This window comes from Arvicanthis niloticus, chromosome 5 (genome assembly GCF_011762505.2).
Source record: "Arvicanthis niloticus isolate mArvNil1 chromosome 5, mArvNil1.pat.X, whole genome shotgun sequence".
Lineage (NCBI taxonomy): Eukaryota > Metazoa > Chordata > Mammalia > Rodentia > Muridae > Arvicanthis > Arvicanthis niloticus.
In genome coordinates, this window is record NC_047662.1 from 31,047,030 (window position 1) to 31,060,474 (window position 13,445).

A 13,445-nucleotide genomic window follows, 5' to 3' on the forward strand; every position below is an offset into this window, starting at 1 on the left:
TTTCCACTAATACATTTGGAAATGGGAGAATTTTTTTCTAACCACTTTATATAGTAACAAGCCTATCACCATATGTACCACCAGTTTATCTGCCCTGTACCTGTTTATTGAGCTGTATAATGTTCTTCTATTTTAACACAAAACATTCTATTTTTCCTTGAAACACATTCTATGGGCCAGTGAGATAGCTCAACAGGTATCATGGGGCTTGCTGCCAAGTCTGACAACCCAAGTTCAATCCCTGAAACCCACATGGTGGAAGGAGAGAAATGACTCCCCTAAGTTATCCTCTGATTTCCATACCTATTTACATATATAAACAAAAACAGAAGAACTAAGTGTAATTTATCACGTTCTCTGTACTTCAGCTATGTTTTTTCTTATCTCCCTCAATTCTAGAAATACTGGTATAATTATTCCCTTTTTTTTAGATTAGGAAAAGTTAAGTAAGCACCTTTTCCAAAGTCAAGCAGGTCAGAATGCCTGAACTGACATTCATAGCTGTAGCTTCTGATTTTTTTTAAAGCCAAGTTGAAGTGTCTTGACACACAACAAACACACACACACAGGTTAAATATAAATTTAAGCACAGGCATTGAGGGAAAAAGGGATTGGTGGTGAAGGCTTCTTGAGAGTCACCTACTTGTTTTCTCTGCATAAATAAGACACCTGACAAGGAGACTGCTTGTTCTGTGGTTTTATCCTTACACAAAACATTTATCCGACACAGGGGTAGAGAGATTGCTCACCAGTTAGGAACACATTTGTTCTTTTAGAGGTCCTGGCTTCAGTTCCCAGCACCCACATGGTGGCTTACAACCATCCACAGTTCCAATTCCAAGGGATCTGACACCTCTTCTGATCTCCATTGCCACTAGACATGCACATGGTATACATACTGCAAGCAAAACACTCCTACACAAAATAAATAATTTTTAAAAATTGAAAAAAAATAATTTACCAAAAAACTAATTTCCAACTTCTTTAACCAGGTTTTCCAGAAAGAACTCGGAAAGCGAACTGGCACGGTTCAGGTCCTGAAGCGGTCGGGCAGAGAACTAATTGAAAGCAGCAGAGATGACACCACGTGGGTAAAGGGACAGCTCCAAGAGCTTAGCACTCGCTGGGACACAGTATGCAAGCTCTCCGTTTCCAAGCAAAGCCGACTTGAGCAGGCCTTAAAACAGGTAAGATAAATTTTCAGGGTTAACCCATGGCTTGGGGCCTGAGTTTCTTTACCAGGATCATGAAGTCCCACAGTCTTGAAATGAAAATAACGTTATATTCTAAATATCCTATAGAACTTTGATCAGCCATTGAGCTTGTTTTCAAAGGTCTACAAATTAAGGTGACCTTTGGCCTCTGGTAGAATGTGGTCCTGGATGTTTCCCCAGCACAGTCTGTAGTGTCTGGTGCCCCAGCTGCGGAGAGAGGCCAGATCTTCTTGTGCTTGGTTATTTCAGGCAGAAGAGTTTCGGGACACAGTCCATATGCTGTTGGAGTGGCTTTCTGAAGCAGAACAAACACTTCGCTTTCGAGGGGCCCTTCCTGATGACACGGAGGCCCTACAGTCTCTCATTGACATCCATAAGGTAATCTAGTCTCAAGGATTGTTAATGTGCGCTACTCAGCCATGCTGAGAATTGCCTCACTGCTATCAAAAAAGCAGCGTTTGCTGGTAAATGTCAAATCTCCTATGAAAAGAAAAAAAGGCCAGGCGGGCTGTTTGTGAACTAACTTGGCAGGCATTGTGATGCCTATCTGCAGCATTCTTTTTTTTTTTTTTTTTGGTTTTTCGAGACAGGGTTTCTCTGTGTAGCCCTGGCTGTCTTGGAACTCACTCTGTAGACCAGGCTCTGTAGACTCAGAAATCGGCCTGCCTCTGCCTCCCAAGTGCTGGATTAAAGGCATGCGCCACCACCGCTCGGCATGGTTTTGGTTTATTATTATTATTATTATTATTATTATTATTATTATTATTATCAAATAATAATTTTCACTTTTTAACACAGTGGTTATAAACAGAAAAGTGCAGGATGTGGGGAAGGGGATGACACAGGAGTGTAGGTGTTCAGGGGGAGTACAGATATCTTTCAGAACAGGGTATCAGCTGGGTAAAAGTTCAGGGGACATGTCACTATGATTCTGCCTATGATTCACTTGTCCTTAACTAAGTTGGTACTATCCGCCAAGGCTGCCTATTTACAAGGTCTATGACTACTCAGGCTGGTAAATTTCCACAAAAGCTGCCTGTTTACAATAGCTTATAGCCATCTGTTTCAGTGTTTTTCCACAGAGACCCAAGACTTTGTGTCAGCAGGCATGTATGTCAGGCCTATTGCTGATTTTAGGCTTATGGCTGATTTTAGGCTTCAGTGTGTAAGCAGGGCTACCCCTGATGTCTCCTCCCTTCTCCAAGTATAGAAGGCCGGCATGGGTTTTTTGAGATGGGGTTTCTCTCTGTTGTCCTGGCTGTCTTGAAACTCACTCTGCAGACCAGGATAGCCTCGAACTCACAGAGATCTGTTCTCTCCTGCCTCCTGAGTGCTGGGACTAAAGGCATGTGCCACCACCACCCAGTAGCACCATTAATTTTTATACAGCTCATTCATTGGCTTTAGTTTTTTTAATTTTTTTTACTTTATGTATATAGTTTTGTCTATGTATATCTGTGTACCTCATGCGTGTGTGGCGTGCAAGGAAACCAGAGAGAGTGTCAGATCCCCTAGAACTGGAGTTAGAGTTTTGAGCCACCGTAGGTATGCTAGGACTGGAACCCAAGTCTTCTGTAACCAACCAGTGCTCCAGCCACTGAATCATCTCTCTGGCCCCTCTTGTTGGCTTTAAACAAGTACAGCGTTTAAAGAACTTAATGAACATAGTTTCTAAAAGAAAATGTAGAACATTTCCCTTTCTGATTTTTGTTTGTTGGCTGGCTAGATTTTGAGACAGGGTCTTAGCATGTGCCCATGTTACCCTTGAACTCCCAAACACCCTACCACAAGTTCTCGGATTGCAAGTGTATATTATCATACCCAAATCCATTTTACGTCTCACCCACGCATGCCTTTATTTGACTAGCCTTTATTTGTTACTAGCTTTTGGTCCTTGTCTGATCTCCTAAAACCACTTAGCTTACTGCAGACTATAAAACATGGTATCTGGAGCTTTAGCCAGCTCTAATGAAAGTAAGGAAATGTTTCATGTTACCTATCCAATTACTTTAATCTTAATCTTATCATTGCATTTGGTTGTGATAGGAATTTCAAAATACAGTGTTTTGTGATTGTCATCACATTTTTCCAAAACAAATATACTTTAAAATACAGGAGTAAAAGGACTGGTGTGATGGCTCAGTAGTTTCAGACATTCAGTTGCCAGCACCCACGTGGTGGTTCACAGCTGTCTGTAACTTCATTCCAGGAGATCCAGTACTCTCTCTGGCCTCTTCAGTATAGAGCACATACATACAGGCAAAATATTCATACACATAAAATAGATGTGTTACTAAGGTAGAAATAAATACAAATAAGAGAGGGAGAAACTGAAAATAAAAACAGGAGTAGAGGGAATGGAGGCATACCAGTGTCCCTAGCTTCCTGTGTCATTGTTCTTAGCTTCCTGTGTCTTATATAACTAGACCATGCCAGCAACACCTAGATACAGGCTTTTTCATGGTCTGTGCTGACACATAAGAAGATGATGAAACAGTTCTCCTTTTAATATAAACTAATGGTTCTGATAGATAGATTTCTCAAGTTTTTGGTTTTGGCCCTTGTTTAGGAATTCATGAAGAAAGTAGAAGAAAAACGGGTTGATGTGAACACAGCAGTGGCGATGGGAGAAGTCATCCTGTCTGTCTGCCATCCCGACTGCATCACCACCATCAAGCACTGGATCACCATCATCAGGGCTCGGTTTGAGGAGGTGAGTCACCACACGCCCAGTACTCCGAGTCTATCAGATAAAGGGTCTTTCATTCACTGTAAGTGATCGATTGTATTTCAGTGAAGGCTGAAGTGATGGCTAATGTAATGTTAGTGTACTGGGGTGCTAATTACTTGCTTCTGTAGACATCTTGTGTTCTAATTCCTTCATTCCTGAGAAGTTTATGTTTAATGTGCTAGCTTTGCTTTTGATAGAAATGGCTCCTTGTTCTTGAGCTTTGTCAGCTGAAGTCAGAGAGGAATCTTGTGGCTGCTTAAGTTGGTCTCTCCTCTGAGTGAAGTTATGTGATAGAACAGAGGCTTTGAAACAAACAAGCAAAAAATGTGCTTTTCTGAAAGGTGGCATGGTGTCTTTCTCCCCAAGGTCCTGACATGGGCAAAGCAGCACCAGCAGCGTCTGGAAACAGCTCTGTCAGAACTGGCGGCTAATGCTGAGCTCCTGGAAGAACTTCTGGCGTGGATCCAGTGGGCTGAGACCACCCTAATCCAGCGGGATCAGGAGCCTATCCCTCAGAACATAGACAGAGTTAAAGCTCTTATCACTGAGCATCAGGTACCTGTTTCTCTGTGTCCTGTGTGTCCTGGACCACATGCTCTTCGCCTGGGAATCCCCTTTATCCTTACTACAGAATTACTGTACTATTACTGCAGACTTAGCAGCTTCCAGCAGCTCTGTGTATCAGTTCTCGTGAGTTAGGAATCAAGGTGTAGGGCAGCATCTTGGAGTTCCTGTATTTGTAGGATTGTAGACTATTTTCTTTCACTAAGGCCATGGACCACTCACTGTATTTTTGAAGCCATTAGCTGAAACAAAGTCTCAGAAGGTAAAGTGTAACCCAGGGAATAGCCATTCAGTTTTACTGGCAGTTCACCAGAAGCCTGACCTTTGCTGGAGCCGAAAGCCTATTGGCCTGACAGCATTTTATCACAGCAACAGCAAAAGTAAATGAGAGAATTCCCTAGCCCACCTCCTGCCACTGCTCTCACACTCGAGGAAGAATGGTTCCTCTTACACATGGCGCTATCATGTCTCTTTCATGTATCAAAATTCTTCACTTGCCTCTGTTGCTCTCACAGTAAGATCCTGATCTCTTAGCTGGACACAGGCCTCCTGCCTGCCCTTCCAGCCCCACTTTGTGCTCTGCCCCTTTGATTGTACCCTCTATTCAGTGAATGAAGAGTCCTGGTCCATAGTACTGTCAGGCTTCTGTGTTGTGTCCTGACTCCACCCTCTACCAGAGCTGTCCTTCCCAATTCTTGAGTTCTTTATCTGTCAACTCTCTTTTTTCTTTTTGTATGTGGGGTGCTTCAATCTAGGGGCCTTGCATGTATTTAGTACTTTACTACCAGGTTACACTCCCAACCCAATTTAATCTTTTTTTTTAAAAGGGGTGAGAAATTACACAGAGCAGTCTCTCACTTGGCCAGTTTCCCATGGGCTTGGCCTTTGTTAGTAAGAACTTTCTATTTTAGACCAAGAAAATTCTAAATTTTCTTTCCTAATTTTTTTATATTTAACAGTCATTTATGGAGGAGATGACACGCAAACAACCTGATGTGGACCGGGTCACCAAGACTTATAAAAGGAAGAATATAGAACCCACCCATGCTCCTTTCATCGAGAAATCCCGCAGTGGTAGCAGTATGTTTCCAGCCCCACTATTCTAGGTTGCTTCCTTCCTGCTAATTGCAGATGGAAATTCACAAAGTGCCATCATAAGAATTGTGTTTGGATTTCCCAAATCATACTGACTCTGAACCACAATCTCTCATTTTGAAACCTTACTTTTCTATCAATGCCTGGCATATTTTATTATGTATTAGGGGAATTAATATGGAGCTACAAGGTAGTGAGGCCTGTTTTGTTATTCAGCAGTGACCTTTCCGTTGTGTCTGCATTGCGCTAGTCTACTTGTAAGATAATTCCTTGGGGAATCCACTGCTGGTTTGTGTTGCTATGCCTTCATGTCACTAAGGCAGAGGTGACTGGATGTGTGGAAAAGCTGAGTACACACATGCTTGGCTGGCTGGGAAGAGAGGCAGTAGTTTTGGAATTAGTACACCTCTGTACTAGAATGTTGCCAGTCCTGTGTTTCTTCTCAGTTACCAAATGGATATAGTGTAAGAATCTAGTTCATATATATAGCTTTCTTGATTTTGAGATAGTATCTCATATATCATAGACCAGCTCAAATTCAGTATATAGCCAAAGATAACCTTGAACATGCAGCCGTTTCTTTATGCAGTGACAAAGCCAGCATTTCTAATCTTTTGATTATTTTTCCATTTAGGAAAGTCCTTGAGTCAACCCACACCTCCCCCCATGCCAATTCTCTCACAGTCTGAAGCAAAAAACCCACGAATCAACCAGCTCTCTGCCCGCTGGCAGCAAGTGTGGCTGCTAGCCCTGGAGCGCCAGCGGAGGCTGAATGATGCCCTGGACAGATTGGAGGAGGTAATGCCCTGCCACGTGACCTTCATGGGTCCCAAAAAACAGTCTTTAAAGCCCTCTTAGGATGACCTGTATGCCTTTATCATACTTTATCAGAAGTAAAACCAGTCCTTCACTCATTCATACGCCTTCAAGCCCCTGAACAAGAAACAATAGATATCTTAAGAAAACAAACAAAGGAGGCTTACCATCTAGTTGTATAAAACCATAAATCAGACATTCCATACAAGGGGAGGCCAGTGATTTGCTTTTCCTCAACAGCTTATTCTGATTGAATTTTAGAAGCAAAGCTTTGGGAGGTTGCTATTTATACAAGAGGGAAGCCAGGTGGAGGTGGCACATACTTTTAGTCCCAGTACTCAGGAGGCAGAGACAAGAGGATCTCTGAGTTGAGGCCAGCTTGGTCTATAGTGGACAGCCAGGGCTATTTCAAAAGAAAGAGAGGGAAGGAGGGAGGAAGGGAGAGAAGATTGTTAGTGATTCTGTCATATGAAGATATGACATAGATAAAATAGGTATATCACAATTATTAAAGAAAAATCAATTTTTTTTTTTTTTGAAAGAGAGATGGTTTTGTGTGTAGCAGAACTCTGGCTGTCCTGGAACTCCCTCTGTAGAGTAGTCTGGCCTTGAATTCATAGAGATCCCCATGTGCTTCTGCCTCCTAAGAGCTGGGATTAAAGGTGTGTGCAGTCACACCCAGCAAGATTCAATGTTTTATATTCTTGTTTCTTTATTAGTCTTCAATAGATCATGAAAAGGAAGACAGTTGTGAAGTATCATTATTTAAGATATACGGTACTGCACTCCCTCCTTTCTGACACAAGCATCTAATACCTTTTATATTCTTTTATTTGTGCATATCAAAGCAGCTATGCCCAGAAGTGAGTGTTCTGTGTTTTTGTTGTTACTTCCATAGGTCAGTTGCATTTTAAGCACATTGGTTCTTGCTGCCTTCTCCCCCTCTTCCCCGTTCCTTCCAACTTTGAAGTTTGAAGGACCAAATGGGAAAGAAAATATTGAGCCGTTAAGTCATTCTGAGTGTGAATTACTAACATGGTTCAAAAGTAGCTAAAAACCCCTTTGTACAGGCCTGCTTTCTACCAGTAAGCTATTTAATACAGATGTTGGGTGAGCATTTGCTCCCTCTGGTGAAATTCCAAAGAAACATGCTTGGATGTAGGGTTTATTCTTAATGCTTTCCATCTCGATCTTTAAGATCTCAGAAGGGGATGGGAAACATGAGCCTGATATGAGTCCTGTGTGTATTCATAGTGCCTTTCCATACAGCATAAGAGAGGGTGCCAAGACCTTCCCTCTGAGATAGAATCCATCCCTTACATCTAAGTAGATGTTCCTTGGAAAAGTCCAAAGAGAAAGCAAGACTGGCTTTCCCTGTTCTTATTCTGTGTGCGCCTTATCTTCCAGAGTTGTTTTCAGTTACTGTCTCTCCTGCTCCTCCGTTACATCGAAGCTTAAACAACCGTGGCTTTAAGTGAAGGTGGCAAATTATGTTTTCACAGTGAGACAACATGTAGATAGCATTGTTGGTGCCCCCCACCCCCTGGAAGGCCTGCATGGCTTTACTGAATGACTGAAAAGTTAGACATGCTCTGGGTCCAAAACAGCAGTATTTACCAGCACCTCTGACTTCCTTCTAGTTGAAGGAATTTGCCAACTTTGACTTTGATGTCTGGAGGAAAAAGTATATGCGTTGGATGAATCACAAAAAATCTCGAGTCATGGATTTCTTCCGGCGTATTGACAAGGACCAGGATGGGAAGATAACACGTCAGGAGTTTATTGATGGCATTTTAGCATCTAGTAAGTACATTTTTATTCTACACAAAGGTCACACTCAAGATTCCTCATACTTGGTAGAAGTTATAACATTCTGGCAAAATAGACTTTCTGAGGTAAGACCTGGAGAAGCTCCCTGCTGAATGTAATCTGCTGTTTTCATGAATGGAAGAATCTCATTTTGCTAGGAATAAAAAGAGTTCAAACATGACTGTAAAGTCAGCAGGACAGGATGCTATTCCAGAACAACAGTATTTTAGAGCAATGACATCATTCTAAACATGCAACGATGCTGGCATAAATAAATCTTAAGATGAGTGATAATTTTTCAGACACACCAGAAGAGTGCATCAGATCCCACTACAGATGGTTGTGAGCTGTCATATGGTTGCTGGGAATTGAACTCAGGACCTCTGGAAGAACAGATGGCTCTTACCCACTGAGCCATCTCTCCAGCCCGATGAGTGATAATTTTATAGATGGTTGTAATATTGATTATATTTTTTACTGTCTCTGAAGTCTGATTTTTATTTTTAAAATGGCAATAGGGGGAGTGGGGCAGCTCTAGAGATATAGCTCTGAAGCCCTGGATTCGATCCTCAGCACCCCATATACTGGTAATGCTTGTATAAATCTGTAATCCCAGCACTTGGGAAGTAGTAGTAGGAACTCAGAACTTGAGGGTCATCCTTGGCCAACCTAGCTGTATGAGACCCTGACTCAAAAAAAGAAAAAGGTGAGGGGTCTATTGGTAAAATATTAAAAACATAACTAATGCTTGGGTGGTACATTTTTAAAAATGATTTGTATCTTTTTTTTTAATTAGATTTATTCACTATATTTTATGTATGAGGGTTTTTTGTTTGGTTTGTTTGGTTTGTGCCTATATATGCTTGACTACCCTTGGAAGTCAGAAGAGGACCCTTGGTCCTCAGGATCTGGAGTTGTAGATTATTGTGAATCACCATTGGTGAAAACTGAACCTGGGTCGTCTACAACTGTAGCTGGTACTCTTACCTACTGAGCCAATAATTTGTATATTTAAAATGTATTTTCTCCTGAATTTTCCAGAGTAGATATGTGCTGGTTTTTAGGAAAAGAAAATCAAGATATAATTCTTTTTCTTCAGGTATTTTATGTAATCTCTAACCAGCCACACGTATTTCAATGTTTCAAATTGTGTTTTCTTTTCCTCAGAGTTCCCAACCACCAAGTTAGAGATGACAGCTGTGGCTGACATTTTTGACAGAGATGGGGATGGCTACATTGATTACTATGAATTTGTGGCTGCCTTACATCCCAACAAGGATGCCTATCGACCAACAACTGATGCAGATAAGATTGAAGATGAGGTATGGGGAATTTAGAATTTAAAGCAGAGTATTTTGACCATAGCTTTATACCATCCTGAATGGTCTGTGTGAATCATCTTGGGAAGCAGTCACTTAGAGTTAATGTTTCAGGTTATCCTTTGGATGCTGTTTCAACAAGCTGGGGGAGAGAGGGGGGCTTTTACTACTGAGTTCTAGTGTAGTCCAAAACATGGGTCCAACTCTAATACTCAGATTTGTGGTACTGTGCAGTCCATGGAGGGACTTCAGATACAGCATAAAGGTGCACTCTGACAGGGCTGTTGTGGTGACTCCGCGGGTAAAAGTGCTGCCATGCAAGCCTGACAACCTGAGTTCAATCCAGGAACCACATAAATATGGAAAGAGATTGATTTCTTGGGATTTTCAGGCTTCTAGGTAGAAATTTTGCTCAGGTCATAATTTACTGGTCATTTGTTTTAATAGATCCATATTAGCACTTCCTCTAAAGAATTTTGAAGCAATGATGAAGGTTTTTTTTTTTTTTTTTTTTTTTTTCATCTGCTATCTTTTTTCTCAGTATCTTTTATCTCAAGTAGGGTTATGGATATTTCAAAAAAAAATAATAATGCATCTATTAAAAGCCTAAAATGAACCAGGCACATTTCTTTAATTCCAGCATCTGGGGGGAAGAGTTGTAGGCATATCTCTGGGTTGGGGACCAGGCTAGTTTACATTGCAAGTACAAGACAGCCAGGGCCTGAGAATGAGATCTTGTTTCCAAAAGAAAAAGGCAAAATGTAGTTCTTCTCTGTTATTATACTCTTGCTTTATCAACCAACAGGTCACAAGACAAGTGGCTCAGTGCAAGTGTGCAAAAAGATTCCAAGTGGAACAGATTGGAGAGAATAAATACCGGGTAAGGAGGAGAAAAGCCAGCCATTTGTGGAGGTCATTCCTACTGGGTCATCTAACACACAGTAGACCAGCTCTTGCTGCCTTTTTAGTTCTGTTGCCTCCCTCCAGAGGCCCAGAACCCATGCACCTTCATCCCTAGGTGTCAAGTTTCATGCCCTGTGTAGTTCCATCTGAAAAGTTACCATTATCCAAGTAGACTGTATCTTATAGTTGACATGGTAGAAAATATTTTATAGCCCTCATCTCACTGCTGAGCAAAGTCCTTAGGGTCATGAAGGTAAGGTGCCTTTAGAAACAGTTTTATTAAAGGACTCATGAAGCAGAGTCTGGTGTTCTTCCTGTATTCCCAGAATTTGGGAGGCAAAGGCAGAAGGATCATTGCAAATTCAAGACCAACTCTACATACTGAGTTGTAGCTAACCAAGGCCATATCACAAAAATGCCTCAGATTTTTTTAAAAAGCTGAGATCAGGGTGCTGGGGATGGTTCAGTATATACAGGTGCTTGCCACCAAGCCTGCCAACCTGAATTCAAGTCCTAGAGCCCGTATGGTAAAAGAGGAAACATGTACCCCAAAATATCCTCTGGTGTGTTTGTACACATATACATTTTCTTTTGTTGTTGTTTTGGTATTGAGGTTTTTTTTTTGTTGTTGTTGTTCTGTTTTAATTTTTAAAAAAAAGTGATGGTTTATCCACAAGAACTGGTCATTGTGAGCCTAAATGGCTCCCATGCCTATAGAACACTGTATCAAAGCCCAGCATATTAGTGTTCCTGTGCCGTGCTGGGCTACAACTGGACCTGTGGGCACTGGAGAGCCAGGCTCAATGATCTTCCCTGGAAAGACTTGTTAGGTATGACCAGAAGTAACAGGAAACTATTCTTAAATTTTAGCTTCTCTTGGGACTAGAGTCAGGGATGTAGTAGAGACATAAACCAGGACTCCTAAACTATATTCATCAGCTTGTCAAGGGACCCCGAAATTTTAAGAAAAAACTCTGTGGTTGGCAAAGAATATTTAGATGGCCATTTTCAGGCTTTGTGAGATCATCATCCTGTAGCAGATGCTCAGGAAGAATGTGTCTGTGTACGTAGACTGGTAATATGATGAAATTGCTGTTTTTTAGTTTTAATTTGACAAAAATGTTCTCTTTTTTCCCTGCATCCTTTACTCTTACTGTCTATAGTTCTTCCTCGGCAATCAGGTACAGTGTGCCTTGCAATGTCCTTCTTGGTGGATGTGGTCTTTGTAGCTGATGTTGCCTGTTCTTTGCTTTGGGGAAAGGACACAATTGGAAGCATGCCTGGGTCACTTTAGGTTGTCTTGCCAAGTGGAAAAACTACTAGCAGACTTTTATTACAAAGCTATCTTATCAGATGTAGCTTTGTATTTTAAAAAAGCAAAAAAAAAAAAAAAAGTGAAATTTGCCATTCCAAATCTGGCTAGCAAAAGGCAATGATATTACTCTGTACTGAGTTGTAACTGTTATGACTTGGAAAATTGAGGCTCTGACATCAGCCCATATCACCTGTAAAGACACAGCCTTACACTTCTATATTCAGGGTCAGAATACCATTGGCATGGTTCTGTTTCATTACCAGTCTTTTAATAGTTATTAGAAATTTTATAATGTATGCTTGAGTCAGAAACCCTGAATAATGTTAATTTTATCTAAGAACTAACTTAATAAATATAGATATTTACAAAGATGCCTGAGACATATGGAAAGCATGATTGACTTCTGCCTAACATTTTTAGATTATAGCCAACCAGTCCAAATGAAATATGCTCAAATTAGAGGCAAGTCTTGACTCCACTTGGCAACTCCAACCTTTGAGATCTCTTGAGGGTTCTTGGGTGCTGTCTCTCACATGTGGAAGGAAGTTGCATGAGTAAAACCAATCTGTTTATCAGGAAGTTAGAAACACTAAGAGTTAATTTGAAGTCTTCAATCAATGTTAAATTTTAGATACTCCAGTAATTACTAACTACAGTAATATTCTGGGCCAGTGGGGAGAACAAAGGCTAGAAAAATGGAAAGCTAAGAACAGTCAAGTTGGCTTTAAGTAAACCATCACAGGCTATGCATGATACTTTTCTTATACCTATACCCCTAGCTACTTGGGAGGCAACTTTGAAGCCACCTTTGGAAACTTAACAGGTCCCTGTCTCAATTTTTGAAAATAAAAAGGTTAATAGTATATCTTAGTGATAATGTGCTTGCATTACACATCCGTAGAGTCTGTTCCCAATACTATAACTAGTCAGTGATGATTGTAGTCAAGTGGCCAGCATGCCTCCCTCCTGTTGGCTGCACCTATCGGGGTCCCTTTGATGGGGCACTAACACCCTCCTCCACTGCTCCATTGACCTGGGGAGGATTTGATGGATCATTCTAATAGTCTGAGTAGAATTATGAAGTCCATTTATATATGTAGTAGTAGGCCTCGGGGGTCACGTGTCACACTCACACAGCTAATGTCATAAGAACCTCCCATTCCTGTGAGAGAAGGAAACAGTGGCTGTGAACTCTGCCTCTGAGTTCTCTGTGGCTCGCCCACAGCCCTGGTCTGCAGGCCTAGATCTAAGCTATGGAGCCTTCCTTCTCACTGCCTGAAGTCCTGCCTTTGGATTTCTGCAGCTCAACAAAAACAAATTTAAAAAGTCCTTCAGACCGTTTGGGGAGATATTAAGGAAAAACAACCATGAGATCAGTGGATAACAAACTGTAGGATATAGTGTTCTAAGAAGAAAGTAACCTAGAGCACTCTTTCCTTTTTGACTCTGGAAGACACACAGGCACATAGCCTTTCTGTTCCTCACCTATCCAGAGAAAACCCAAATAGTGACTCAGGTCACTAATGGCACATGAGTCATCCCCAGAATCTGTTTCCTCTCTCCAAGGCAGGGAATAGCTTCCTGCCCAGAAAGTGTCTTTCCATACAGCCGAGAGGAGGGCTGACACTGCTCCATTATGTGTCACTCTAGCCACTTCGTGTAAACATTTAAATGCTGCA

The 13,445-nt window shown here is 41.3% G+C and overlaps 1 protein-coding gene across 21 annotated transcripts in view; it reads left to right on the plus strand.

The window, feature by feature from the left end:
- Positions 1-13,445, plus strand: part of Macf1 (microtubule actin crosslinking factor 1) — a 336,209-nt gene that overhangs the window by 310,503 nt on the left and 12,261 nt on the right. For 10 of the 21 annotated variants that reach the window (XM_076934254.1, XM_076934256.1, XM_076934255.1 and 7 more), the window contains 11 exons: positions 993-1,187; positions 1,464-1,592; positions 3,784-3,927; positions 4,312-4,500; positions 5,469-5,589; positions 6,239-6,402; positions 7,269-7,283; positions 8,061-8,223; positions 9,397-9,551; positions 10,354-10,428; positions 11,615-11,632. In XM_076934254.1, the coding sequence (XP_076790369.1) occupies positions 993-1,187; positions 1,464-1,592; positions 3,784-3,927; positions 4,312-4,500; positions 5,469-5,589; positions 6,239-6,402; positions 7,269-7,283; positions 8,061-8,223; positions 9,397-9,551; positions 10,354-10,428; positions 11,615-11,632 (1,368 nt within the window). The remainder of the gene's footprint in view (positions 1-992; positions 1,188-1,463; positions 1,593-3,783; positions 3,928-4,311; positions 4,501-5,468; positions 5,590-6,238; positions 6,403-7,268; positions 7,284-8,060; positions 8,224-9,396; positions 9,552-10,353; positions 10,429-11,614; positions 11,633-13,445) is intronic. The other 11 variants (XM_076934258.1, XM_076934260.1, XM_076934244.1 and 8 more) reach the window with 3 other exon arrangements.